At 41.1% G+C, this 14,527-nt stretch overlaps 1 protein-coding gene across 2 annotated transcripts in view; it reads left to right on the plus strand.

Annotated features, from left to right (window-relative positions):
- The window catches only part of NKD1 (NKD inhibitor of WNT signaling pathway 1), a 107,314-nt gene that overhangs the window by 75,858 nt on the left and 16,929 nt on the right, over nt 1–14,527 (plus strand). For both annotated transcript variants that reach the window (XM_074583101.1, XM_074583102.1), the window contains exon 5: nt 12,179–12,285. In XM_074583101.1, the coding sequence (XP_074439202.1) occupies nt 12,179–12,285 (107 nt within the window). The remainder of the gene's footprint in view (nt 1–12,178; nt 12,286–14,527) is intronic.

Here is a 14,527-nt window from a genome sequence, read left to right on the forward strand (position 1 = left end):
TTGATAGAGTATGTGTTTTGTCTAGGGTTTGAGAGTTTTGTTCTGGATTATTAATCCTCTGCATTGGACTGGGAAGATCATACCTGCTTTAAGTAATAGCTTCACATTGATCTCTGTATTCAGATCATTCTATGCTGCTGGAAAGTTGTCACGCCTGAACACAAGCAAGTTGCATGTTTGGTTCAGGGACACAATAGCAAAGCTCAGAACAGAGCCTGGGATTTCCTACATCTATGTCTGTCCCTTCCAGTATGAGAGAGAGAGCGTTTCAAAGTACAATACACAAGAAAACCTTCCAAACTTACAAGTGGTCTCTATTCTTCATGATGGCTGAAGAAAGCCAAATGTTAATTTAATTATGTGTAGTGTATAAAAAGCATTTCAGTAGAAAACTGAGGTAATGAAAAGGGAAGTGAACAAGCACCTCAAAAAAGCATGGAGTTGATCATTATGAACACCTTAAACATGGAAAGCTTTAATATTATGTGCATGCTTGGTATTTATAACAATATTGTTTTTCCATACTCTTTCCTTCTACCTAAGATGGGCAACTTTTCCTTCTTTCACAGAGAAGCTAATGCTCTTTCCGAGCGGTCATTAAAAAATAATCAATTAACAGTAAGAATATTCATTTACTCTCACATCTGGGGTAGTCTTGAACTAGTCTGCTAGGAGGCAAAGAGTCACCTGTGGATATAGCTGTTGAAAACCTATGACTACAGGTCTCTCAAGCTGCTTCTTTTGTAGCACGTAAGAGGCAGACGATCAGGGTGTGCATGGGAAGCAGGGCAACCAAAGTGCAAAAGTGCATAACTTAGGGAGATCTCATCAGAGGGAGGAGGGCTCTTGCATTTGCTTTCCTCATCCTGAAGGCAAAGCATCACAGTGGTGCTTAGGCAGCAGACCATGGAACCTAACTGGTTGCTCACACCAGTGAGTGAAGCCCGAGGGAAGCTACTGTGTAGTGTGACTGAAATAGGGACAAGAAGTGGCTGCCAGTGACATGAGGCTGATGCTCTGTCCATGAGGTTTGAAAGAGTTTGAAAGACCAATCAGTCTTGGTCTTTGGTGTTTCCCTTCGGCCGTCGATGTTGTGATTCAGAGGAGGAAGGAACTGAAGCGTGTGTAGGCACATCTGGGTGAGCTGTTCGTCCAGCTCAGGCCGGGTGACAGTCACACTGAGCGCACAGGAATGCAGGCTGGTGCACAGCTCTGCGCTGGCTGCCCGCCGTGTGGGTGCACCCCTCAAACCCTTGCCACCATCCGAGATGGCTGGGTTACAGCTGGTCACATCTCTCTTCCTGCCCTGCTCTCCTGCCTCTGCAGTGGTGACTAATCTAGGAGGCAGCGTCGACCATCAGATACACCTTGGCAAGCTGATGGACTCAGGCATGTCTCTGGGAGAGAGCTGGTCTAGTGGACGGTACAGAGATAAAGCTGCATTACTGTACGTGTGCTGCAGGATAAAAATGCACTTGAACTTTGCCCCAGGACATCCACCACCAAGAACAAAGAATGAAATATGGGAACAAGTCAGGAGTTTGAAAACAATCTCTCTGGAAACATGATGAATACCAGTGGTTTCATTTATTCTACTTCAAGAACAAAGGTCCTTTTCTACTTTTAATTTCCCAGCAACGATTATTACCAGTTATTTTTCTTGTAGCTTTGACCACAGTTCGTGGAGGTTTTATTAAACATGTTTTTGAAAAGTGAGTCAAAATGCCATTCTTCTCTGACTCTCTTGTGACTCTCTCTTTCTTTTTTTTTTCTTTTTTTTTTTTTTTAATCCATGTGAAACTAGAGCATATTTCCAGGCAAAGATTTGGGGCCAGATAATACTCTCATGCTGGTGTTCATGGAATTATTCCAGTTTTGTACTCTTGTAATTGAAAGAAGTTTTGGCCTACGCTATTTCAGAAGACAATATATTTGTTTCAAATCCCTTGCCTTTACATGAAACTTTACATTCATTTGTAGAACCCTTGAATGCTGCATTTAACAGGCAATATGTCCTGCTGCAACTCCCGAATATTCCTCAAGTTGCCGGTTCTCTTGTGTTTGACTTGACCTTGACACAGCCAGGCAACCGAGTTTGAGTGCTCCCTTTGCTGGGTCTTTGGTAGCCTTCTGCAGTCGGCTTTTGTTTAGATCCCATGTGCGTGCTCCTGTAAGGCCCTGCTCTCCTACCCGTAGGGATTTCATATCCCAGAGTGTCTTATGTGAGGATACAGTTTATGACAGGATTAAATAGTTCTTGCATTTCTGGGATTGAATTTAGGAGCCATTGTTTTATATAGGCGGCTAGATGGGTGTAAAACGAGATAGATGCGTGAACCTTCAGGCTGGATGGTTTAGGCACAACAACCTGTTATCCTGCCGAACCTTACAAATACACAAGCGTGTACATGCAGACTGAGGGAGGCAATTTCAGTGAAAAGCATATTGCTTTTGCCAGTTGCTATTCCAAATTCAAAGTGTGTATCAGTCAGGGTGCTTTTGTGTGCTTCAACTCCACTTCTGCTGCAGTAGCTACAGAAACCCAAAGTTTTACCTCACCAGGCAGAACAAGTGCCCTTTGTTACCTAGACAGATTACAGCTTTTTCTAAAGTCTGCTCTTCATAAAAGCCCAGCTTGAACAGTGGAAATTCTGACTTGCCTCAGATACTGAGGAGACTTTTATAGTTTCAAGTAGCTCCAGGGTTATATTTTAAAAGTTGAATTTCATCACATGTTTCAAGTTTGGTGGAAAAAAAAAAAGGCATGATATTTTTAGCAGAAAAAAGTCCCCCCCACACCTTTTTTCTTAACAGATGTTTCATCTCAATCATATCCAAACCTCAAAGCACAAGTAGCAGTCAACCTTATTCTCCTGTGGAGAAAAAGATAAAATGTCATTTGTTTGGAAGAGTGTTTTTTTTTTGGTAACCGCAACTAGTTTGTGAGTAAAAGCAAATAATAAATGCAGCACTATGGGGTTGTGGAAATGAACCTGAAGCAACATTTGTGCTCTTGAAAGAGCTCGAGGTCCAGCTGCTCTCGTTAGATGGAAAGTCCCAACCCCCAACCTACCAAAAAAATAAAAATACCAGTAATCAGTTTTTTCTTGCTTTAGAAATCTGATCCAGAAATCCAGGTCTTTTCACCAGTAAAATATGTCATACAAAGTGCCCAACATTGTACCGAAAAGGATTTAAAACTATAAAGGTAACAAAAAGAGAGGAAAGGAATAGTTGTAGAACAAAATATCCAGAAGTAAAAGAGCTGCTACCCGAGGAATTTTCACAGGGCTCCGGAGGAGCGGAGGGTTTTTGCTGTGCCCTGCAGCCAGGGCAGCGCGCTGGGCTCAGCACCAGCCAGCAGTGGCCGAGGGGAGCCAAGGCAGCCCTGAGCTCCATCCACAAGAGATTTATTTAGGAGGGAGTTGGAGTCCCTCTTAAGGATTTGGCAGCATGAAGTTGTAGTGTGGTGCTGCAGACCCTTGGTTTGTTACTTTAATGAGCCTCTACAGAGAGTGGAGCCATCCAGGTGTGGAAGGATATTCTTGGCAAAGCAGCATTCAGATGAAGACGGCTCCGTGTCCAGCTCCGTGCCCATGCAGGACCCTTGGGAGCCACGCTGGGCACCCACCCGCCTGCCCTGCAGTAGGGATTGCTGCCCAGATTGCAAGAAGCTGCATTTGAACAAAACTTCACAATGGCCCTGTCCAGGAGGATATTGCAGGGTTTTCCACCAAAGGGGTAGCTCAAAGTGGGAAGCTGAATCTTGAGTTGCGAAACACATGGGGTCTCTAGGGCAGTAAGAAGGTCTGGCTTCTCCTGTAAGCACGCTCCAAACTGTCTCCTCTTCTGCATTGTGAGCAGTACGTAGCACAGTGGGCTTCCATCTCTGGTTGTGGTCTTTAGGCTGTACTATACTTACTAAAAACAGTGAGCAGTTACCTGTGTTTGCTCTGTGGGAGTCATTTCTTGTGGTGAGATCCTGTGTGCTCTCTAGACTTTAAATAAGGTTGTTGGGTCAAGCCTTGATGAATTTTATTTCTCTGCATGTTTTGCAGTATGTGATGTATCACCTCAGTACCATTCCTCACCCATGTATGAATATGAAAAGGGAAAGAGATGTATGCTTGTACGTGCACGGGTATATGCTGGACTATTGGTCACTATATTGCTTTTTAGTTGTCCTCCATTCTCTCCCACCTCTCAGAGTAACATCTATGGCTCTGAGGATGGGAACACTGAACATGCTACTGAATATTAACTATGAGAGAGTTGTCAGACATGCAACTGATTCATCACAGCCCAAATAATGTTGCAGTACAGGTCCAAAACATTGCTCTCTATAAAAGGCCATCTTTGTGAGGGTCAGAGTGACATTCTTCCTCATGGGAGACAATTCTGATGAGATGAATATTACAGTTCATATACCTTTAGAAGCTCCGTTATCATAGCAAAGGTGGTGAAAACACGATTTTTCCATTGAACATCTAAGTTAGATGGGAGCGAGTTGATATCAAAGCCTACATTATTAATAACACTACCTACTCAGCCTTCATTTGAATAAAGGGTTATGTAGTGGCTGGGTTTTTTTCTTCTTTTTCTTCCCTTGTGAGTCTCAGGGGGAAAAAAATCCAAAGAGACAAAGAAAATCTCAGATAGAAAATCCTATGTGAACACGCAGATCTGCAACTTACACTGGTAAGGGATTTTTAAAAAGCAAAATTGTTAGCAGTTACTAACCAAAATCAGTGTACGGCCATCTTTAGAGAAGAGAGGTCTTTCTTCTTTTGCTTTAAGTCACAAATGATCAGTTGGTGTCCCCATCTGTCACTGTTCAGCAACAGAATTCAACGCTTTGCAGGCCCATTTAGAGCTCCAGGGACACATAATGCTGTTAGAAAGTGGTAAGTGGTCCATGTGACAATGACAGTTTTCACTTAAGTACTTACCCATGTTAAATGATACAGATAGTTACAGCAGATTGCGTTCTCTTAATGTGGCTTTTGATATGCTCACTGGTCAAACACAAATCTTGCTGCTACAGGTATCATCCTGAACTATTCTGACCAAAGCTTATGGAGATTCTGCCCCCCCCTCCCCCCCCCTTTTTTTTTAAGATAGGGGAGGGGAGGGAGAAATGATCTTCTTTGATCTCCGATGAGGAAGGGAAAAAAAAAGACTGTTCTGTTCAGGCTTTTGGCTAACACAACAAACAGTGTTTAAAATTTAACTTTGCTTAATTAATTAGTAATTCTGTTTAGTGCTGTCTGATCTTCATCCAAAAGGTATTTTGAAGTTTGAGAACTGAACATCAAAGTGTATTGGGTGAAGATGGTCAAGTAAGGCATTTAATCTGGCAGTTGCTGTTGATGAAATACAGCCAGTTGGGGAACTAATTGGAAAAGGGAATCATAATCTGGCAAAATTCAGCAAACTCCCTCCCTTCAGCAAACTCACTGCAGCGGGAGTGTGAGAAATCTAGGTTTAGTGTTTAAGCATGTATGAGTTACACCCTAGCTAGCAGAGAGAAACCGTATTGTCCTTTGTATCTGCATCTTTAGTGCAAATCTTTTTTTCCTGAGGAGATAGTAAAATTTTTTCCCCCAAAACCCAGCAGCCAAAAAAAAAGGCGCCAGACCTAGATAGAAACCAGTGACTCTGTATCAAGACTTGGAAATACTTCTGCTTACATATGTCAAATTATTGGGGTTGGCAAAAGGAATTGAAGCTTTCAGGGAGGTGGTGTTGCACAGACCTGTAAGTTTGACTATTTTTTATTCAGGAGAGAAAATGTTGTCTGAACATTTAAGTAAATTTCAGTTTAGCAATTCCCCAGTGTCCTAGCAGTGACTTGTCAGTTAGAATCATTATCTGATGCCTGAATGATTAACACATATTTTGGTTGTCTATTTTTGTTGGGTTTTTTTTGCAAACCATCACATGGTCTGACTCACTACCCCTCTGATCTGTGCCTAACTGTCTCCCCCTGCTCGGGTGCTGGCAATACGTCTTGTGACATCATGAATCTTTTTTTTTTTCCACTCCATGGTGTGCAATTCAACCTTTAATTTGTATTGTGACCATCAACAGGAAACGGTGAAATAGAAGAACGTGACTTCTCTCCATACTTCAGACTGAAGTACCCATCCCAGACTAGTACAAAGCACCACTAGTACGGCTCTTGCTAAATTGGTTTTGACTTGTCCCTCTGCACTTAAAATGGACAATTAATTTCCCTACAGTAAGTTTCAGAGAAGGCAGCTTGATCTTTGTTGTTTTGAAGGGTGTGTCTAATTCATCAGCTTCAGCTTTCAGCCAGAGAAAGTTGAATACACGCTTTTGGCACTGACCCAGGGCGAGCCTGTTTTTCTACACGCTTATTCTGGTGGCTGTGGAACAGGAATGTTACTCCCTTCCTGGTCCTGCTCTGCCTACGTTCATTTGCTACTGGAGAAGAGCACCCCTGCTTAAGCAAAGTTATGTCTATCGGGGATGTATTTCAATCAACTCTATGGAAAAAAAACCAAAATGTGTGCTTAATGGGGGTGATATTTCTTAATCCATGGCCTCCAGGAGAACTTAAAAGTGAAATCTGAATGTGAATGCAAATGTTGATTAAAGGATGACTTCTCAATTTGGACTTTGAAACACAGTTATTATTGCTCTGGTTGTTGTCGTGCAGTCAGCAAAGAATGTCAGTTATGTTTGTCAAACCTGATTTGCAATGAAAAAAATGTTGACAGAACCAGATAATTTAGACATCAGAGACTTCAGGAAAAATAACAAAATTAATTCTCTTTCTGTCCCTTTGGTCCTCATAGTTTCTGACTTTAAGTTCTGTTGCGTCTGCTAGATCTGTAAATTGGAAGTGAAACCCTTACCCTATTGACGTCAGTAGGAATTTACTGCTGAGCTTGGTTGGACCAGCTCTTTGACACTCAATTCTGCCAGTCAAATATTGCTACTGAAGTTCAATTTGAGCTGTTACAGAAGTGCTTATGACTTCATCTCTTTGTCTTCATATATCTATGCAATTTTTATTTTCCTTTTATCCTACTCCCCCATAAGTCTCAGGTTCTAGTGTGTGGCTTGTTGTTTTTCTCCATGTACAGATAATTCTGTCCCTTTGTTTCTAGTCGTAGTTTTAAAGAATTGATGTGGAATCTGGTCTATCCGACTTGAGGGGAAGGCTAATAATATTTCACTTCAAAGGGTTTGGTTTCATGTATGCCAGATGCTGACTTTCAGAGGTGGCATTTTTGTCAATTCTCCAATTTTACCTTTACTCTGCTTTCTCTCAAAAATTACACAGTAATGACCCTGATGTTGAGATAATGTCAATGTCCAGTCATAATTTATCACTGTGGAATTGCATAGCTTCTCCCATAGTTCTGCTCTCTGAGTTAAGACCCTGTGATCCATCACATACCTTTCAGAATGGCTGTCATCCCAAAGAGGCTCTGAAGTTGGTTATAGTTAGCCTGAGTTCTCCTAACTGCTGTGCAAATTTGGACTTGGTAGCTGTAACTTAGACCTGAACATTCATCAGAGTTGCATCCTTTTCTGTTTCTGGCCACAAGATCCTCGTAATCCATCTGACTAAAACGCTAAGTACAGTTGAAAAACAGAGTGAAACTGTCCTTACTTTGAGAAGGAAGACTGTTTATTAAAGAGCGTGGTGCTTTCCTTGAATGAGGCTTTGAGAAGTATGAAATGACAAGCCACCTGAGTGAGGGTGAAAGTTTAAACAGTCACTTTTCAACCGGATGGCAGCTCCATTTTGGCTCTCTGTTTTTTCCCCCTTATTCTCAGATGCAGGATGGAGGTCAGCGAAGAATGGTTTGGATGTCTGAAGCTTCGTATTGTATGCTTGTTCAATACACACAGCACAGCAACCAGTTTTACCTCATTTCTGGGATTTTTTGGTGATTCCTAAGGAGCATTTGGAATTATTACCCCTTCTTTTTTTAGGAATGAATAAACCTCTGAGAAAAAAGACTTAATTCTTCAGGGATGAGTCTTAATACCTTTAAACTAGTGTTCATTCTCTTCTCTTCCTCCCCCGCCTCAATTACGAGCAATTGGGTGGTAGTAATTAACAATCTTAGAGAGAAACATCTGCTAGTACACTTAAGCCAGTCAGTTTGTTTTTCATGAAAGAATGGTATTTCACAATTTTTCCAAGTTAATATTTTTCCTTTATTGTCTTTCCAATTTCAAATATTGTCCAGACGCATTTTTATAGTGTCTTAAGGTTATAGAAGTGAATACAAGACCATTAATAATGAACAAGAAAAGAGAACATCATAAAGAAAACATATGCAGTATTTCAGTTCATGAAACGTTCTGTAGGGAACATTGTTTTTGAGAGCATATGGTTATTCCCATGAGAAGCAATAAATATACTTTTTTTTTTCCCCCTCCAGTTGTGGATTCCCACAACAAGGGTAGGTTTCTCTGTGTATTCGTCTATGTAGCGCATTCTCTTTGTCAGGACTTGTTATCTGAGTGGGGAGGTAAATAAGTATTTTTGCACAGATGATATATTGTACGTGGACCTATTTCTGATGGCCTAGACTTTGGAAACACAAGTCTATTAATTCTCCGCGCTCCTTTGAGATAGCTATCTTGTCTGGTCTAGTTTAATATCATTGGCAGAGCTGAAAGGAAGTTCACATTGTGAATATATCTGAACCTTGGCATGCGGCTCACTGGTGGATCTCTGTTTATAGGCTGCCAGTTTTAACTGTCCCAAGCAGACATTCTTATTTTATTTATAAGTAGCTTCAGCATGTGTTTGTATCCTTCATGAAATTGAGCGCGTGTCAATAGTCAAAACTAAGTATAGAAACAAGATACCAAACCACTTGTACTTCTCTTCTCAGACAAAACAGTCTCACTCCAGCATGTATTTTTAAATGTTCGTTGGCTTTGGATAAGGCACATGAGGATATATGCACAGACACATTATTTGATCACTCGTAAATATTATTTTAATACCTCCGTATTCCCCTTTAAAGTTTCCCCATTTAGATTTTATTTTTCTTTGCTGAATGAAACTTGACATCAGGATGAGATCACCAGATTTCCCCATTTCATCTGGGCTCCAAAACGAGGAACTGATTTCAAAGGATAATTCCCCAGAGCAGCAAGGCCAATGAGTTCTTCAGATCAAAGGTCAGCGAAGCTCAAAGAGGATAATTTCTGGCATACAGTATTTAAACTCTCTCAAGGAGTGTACTGCAAGATGTATCCCCTCCTTCCCCAATAGTTGAACTCTTGTTTTTCGAGAAGACTAATTTGTTAGAGCACATTTTTTCCTCTGTTACATAAATTATACATTAAAGTGAAAGCTTCCTATCTGAACACACAAACTCTACATCCAGAAAGGTTATTAGACGTGCCAGTGGAAGGGCTGTTCCTGACACCAGAAGGTAACTCCCTGCCGTTCCTCTCAGCGGCACCATGTGGGCTGGGGAGCTCTGGTGCTCCTTTGCACATAGAATGGTGTGGGTTGGAAGGGACCTTAAAGATCACCTAGTTCCAACCCCCTGCCATGGGAGCAGGCAGCGGGATGCTTTCAGCACAGTGCAAGAGCACGGTGGTGGCTGGGAGAGAATGCTCTGTAACACACTTAATTTTTACAGAAAAACTCAAAAAGAGCACTGGGGCAAGGAGTAGTCACCTTGTGCAGGATCTGCTCCTCAGTGCTCTCAGCCTAATGTTGTTTGCCATGCCAGTGTCATTTGGGATGCTGCCCCTTAACAGATAAAAGACCACTTAGAAGTCTTTTGGCCATTATGTACCTTTATACATTTAAAAGCATGTGTGATAACAAGGGGGGATTTCTTTTTCAATTGGTTGTCCACCGTTCCAACGAAGCGAGGGGTCATACCAGCCCAGCTTTCATTTATTTCATGTTTCCTAGAGTGAGATCGCGAGGGATTGCAAAAGCCCCTCATACAAATGTTTCTATCAGCTTAGTTAGAACTGTTCCTGGGAGAAACTCATCACTGGTACAAATGAGCCACTGAAAATCTAGCAGCATATTTAATAGTTATGAAGAGCCATTGTCAGTGTAACTGTCCTTGTTATGAAGGCCCTCATTACCTTTTCATTTCTTGGTGATTATAGAATGAAACAACAAGGCTGGACTAAGGTAGACCACCAAATGTTGACTTTTGTTTTACGGAGGGCTTTCTGCGGCCTTAGCTTTCAAATTCCAGGAATATGGAGTTGTATTTATGGACAAAGGGGGAGTATAAAGCAAATGGCCCTTCTTCAGATATACTTCAGATTTCTCTATTGTAAGTAGTATTTATTTTTATATGTGCCTTCATTATGATAAACACTATACAAAAACCTCCTAATAAGCAGTCCCTGCTCATCTGATAACACCAGATTAAAAGGACAAGGGAAGAAACTGCTGTGAAGTGAGGTTTCTCTTCCTTCAGCTGACCTTCCTGCTTAGCCTGTGTTTAGTGTAGGGAATCCTAATGTGGCTTGGAGTAGAAATCAAAGTGTATCAGTGTGTGAGTATGTGTCTAATAAACTCCATGCCTACTTGCATTTGTACAATGCAAATTACATGTGCGTGTTGGGAACCGCGTGTTAGTATAACATCAAAACTGCAAATAAGTAACAAAGTCAGCAAATTCCAAAGGTTAGGATTTCTACCTCATTCCCCCTTCTTTCCTGCACATCCAGAATCTTTTCTAGTATACCACAATTTTGAAAACCAAAAAAAAGAAGAAAGACAGTAGTGTTAAATTTGAACAAAGAAGTAACACTAGAAAATGTGTTGTACTGCACTGTAGTAATGGGAATATTGCGGCAGAAATCTTAGTTTTTGGAGTTTCTGAGAGTATAAAGCTATGGTAAGGGTAGTTTTTTTTATTTTTTAGCTAACTGTCGAATTTTAAATGTTAAAGAAAATACTGAAAGATGGCTAATACAATATCTTAATTTCTAGCATGTTAGTGAGTTGCTTTCCTGGAAGAACGTTTGGGAGGCACCTCAGTAGTGCCGAACAACAGGAGAGCTACAGAGTAAACCCAGTTTGAAATGGGTCATCCTGAACTGGAGAGGATCAGGTCTCCTTTTTTTGTGAGGAATCTGACTTTGTCGAAGTGGCACTTACGTGAGATATTACTTACAAGGGCATCCCCAAGAAATGGTTCCTACATAGCATTAGGATAAAGGCTTTGGGTAAATGCAAATGCTGCAGTGCAAGAGAACAAATGCTGACGTTAAGACCCACAATCTCGCAATATCTTCTATTTTTTGGGGAATAGGCAGGATTACTGCTATGTTTAATGAAGTGTGGGTATAACATTATTGGCAGAGGTATGTGGATGTATAAAAATTCATATCTAAAACATTTGAGGGTAGGGTTAAAAAATCTGTATGTTTTCACAATGAATATAGGATTCATTTTCTTCAGATACAGGGTTACATCATGTGCAAGCCTGAGTGCCTCTGCAGGAGCCAAAGGCACAGCTATTAAGTTCATGGGCATTTGTCTTTTAATCCACAGGAGAAGTATATCTATCTTTTTGTTCCATATCTGGTACATGTTATGATATGTTGTGATATGTATCTGATAGATGTTAATATTGATTCTCTTTATGAGTGCTAATGAATTATGCAAGTGCAAATGTTTTAACTTGAAACTTAGGTAAAATAGACTTTTTTATACATACTTGAAAAAATGCAGCTTAACCTTTTTGGTGGGTAGCTTTACCTTTTTAGAAGGCAGTAATGTTTGTGTGTATTTGAAGAAGGAAATTGAAACAGAATGAGGACTTCTGCTTCCTTACTTCACTGCTGGTGAATGCAGTGTGTTTTTGCAATATGTCACAAACTTTCAATATGTTGCAAAATTATTCAACTTATTTACAGTAACAGTTCTGCTGATTTATATTCTCATAATACTGTGTTTGAACTTCCTGTGACTAGTGATGTTTGTAGGAGAGGCTGTGTACCAAAAGCTGTTGGTAGATTGTCTGCAGAAATTATCCCAGATGTGTAGTGAACACAAAAGCAAATCAAGTATAATGATCCTCTCATTCAAGTTTGCTGAAATCAATTTCACCCTAAAAATAAAGACAGATTTGCAAATATGAGACTGCTTTGACATTTCCTTATGAGCGTTTTTTCTTAAATATATTTTTCGCAGTGGCTTTGCCTCCAGAGAAGACAGATGGAGTTTGCAGTGGAGATGAAAAGAAAGCAGAAAAAGAAAGTGACACACGCACAGGTTCCAAGAAGCAACTGAAATTTGAAGTAAGTCCTTTATATTTTAAAGTTTCGCTGTACTGACATAATTATGGTAGAAAAATAACCTATGGACCAAATAGTGTCCGCTGATGCAGGTATATAGCTCCTGACAATTGTAATGGGTACAGGAGGGAGCAGAATTGTCAAGTCAGTGTCTGACTATTGGTGCTCCTTATGAGGTGATTAGTGAGATTTATTTCCAGGTTTGGAGAGGATCAAATGATGGTCATTCCTCTGTAGGACACGAAATGTACAGTAGGAGGAGGCATTTGATTTAACCCTTTATCTATGATTCTTTCATTAGCAATTTATTATGCCAGCTATCACGTTATCAAATCTTTAGATGGACTTTCATGGACTATTGCACTTGGTTAAATCTGACTGGTGTAAAAGATGTTTGTGAAAGCTTCCATAACCATCCGTCTTCTCTGCCTGGGCCTCCAAAGTGAAATAGCCCTGACCTGCTACAGGGGAAATCCATGCGATCACATGTCAGGAGGGGAAGGATCCTGGAGGGCAATGAGTCTGATGGTCTATTTCCTTCTAGACTTACAAACATCATAAAACTGCCAGACATTGTGTGTAGTTGGCAGGTTTTGTTTATGTAGGGAGTGATTTAATAAATATGAGTATTGAAACATGCTGTCATCCAGCTAGAGGGTTGTCCGTCTTGGTGAGGAGGAAGATACTCTGGTACTGGCAAGAAACAGCACGAATTTTCATCTCTCTGCACTCCAGCAGATGTGGCAAACTTCTGCCTTTCAGTGCTGTCAGCTTGTCACAGTAATGAGCTTTTCGTTCCTCAATTGTTATTTAAAAGACCATGCAGCCACCTTGCAGCATGGCTCCAGTGTTCGTTTCCTTCTCTCGAGCGGATTTAGTAGTCTAGTATGATTTATTTTTTACAGTTTTAGGGCTGATTAAAAGGAGGTAGCTTTCCCATAGGCAGTTCAGGTGTTGCTAGGTGCTTGTGTGCCTTCTGGGGGGAGGTGACTTTTCCTGTCTTTTCACAGCGATACCTCTTTTTTCTAGGCATATTTTATATTCTACCTTGAGTAGCAGACGCTTGCAGACAGGAAAGGGATGATAAATTGCAATTAACAGTGCCTTGATATTTGAACGTTGGAGGACACCTGTCAACATGGTTGGTGCCAGAGTAGCTGGAACTCTACCGTACCAGCAAAGTCTGTGTTTGTTCCCAAGTAGTTCTTGGCATGCCATAAAGGTTAGCACTTGGTACTAGGCTCTGTGACTAATGCAGGGAAGGTTGCCATGGCTCTTAACTAAGCAGAGCACATCCTCACATAAAGATGTTATGTTAGGCAATGTGGGACAGGGAGGTATTAATATGTGGCAAGAAACCAAGTATTGATATTTTTCCCCTTGTTCTACAATGAAAGTTTTCCAGCTATGTAAGCTAGGAGCTAAGAGATTGGTAAACGTTTCAAAGGTATAAAAGAATCAGAAATGCAAGTGTTGAGACATGAGGTCTAAATCTGAGGTGGATGTGATTTGGCTTTTAAGGTGCCGGGAATGTTTATGTAACGTGAGACTGTGTTTCCACAGTAGAGTGTGGGGCGCTTGGCAGCTCTCTGCCAGGCTTGCTGCAACGGGGAGCAGCCTGCCTTTGAACTCAGCAGGGGACAGGGGGACCGGGAACTGCTGTAGGGAATTGGTTTCAAGTCAGAAGATCAACCAGGTATTTTGAGCTCTATCATGCCGAAGCTATTTGGAGCTGTTTATTTTACTTGCGTACAATGGCTTTCATTTTAATTGCACTGTAACTCTTCTGGTTTGCCTTGTTGTGGCTCTGGATAATTTTGATTGCGCAGGTCTTGAGAGAAAGCAAACGATTTGCACCCAGGTGACTGGAGTCAGTCAAAGTGCAGCCTTTGTTCTTGACTGAAGTCTTGGGTTTGGTTTGAGAATTTTTTTTCCCTATAACATATTGATTCTTTCAGGCTTTCCACAGATCGCACTCTCACTAACAAAAGTGCAGGTAAAATAAGGACCAGGCAGTGCTCCCAGGTCGTTCTTACCTGCCAGTTCCTAGGCGGGTTCCATGTCGGGAGCTTCGGTGTCGTGATGCTGTACTGCACTAATTCTGACAACCTTTGGGTATCAAATATCTGTGTCAAGGACAGGTCGCGCTGGTGGGGATTTGTGCCATATGTCCGCTTTGTATTAATGACTCCTCCTGGCACTGTGGTGTACCGCCTCGTTCTGTCACTCTATTTCTGTTATCTTT

This window comes from Larus michahellis, chromosome 4 (genome assembly GCF_964199755.1).
Source record: "Larus michahellis chromosome 4, bLarMic1.1, whole genome shotgun sequence".
Taxonomy (NCBI): domain Eukaryota; kingdom Metazoa; phylum Chordata; class Aves; order Charadriiformes; family Laridae; genus Larus; species Larus michahellis.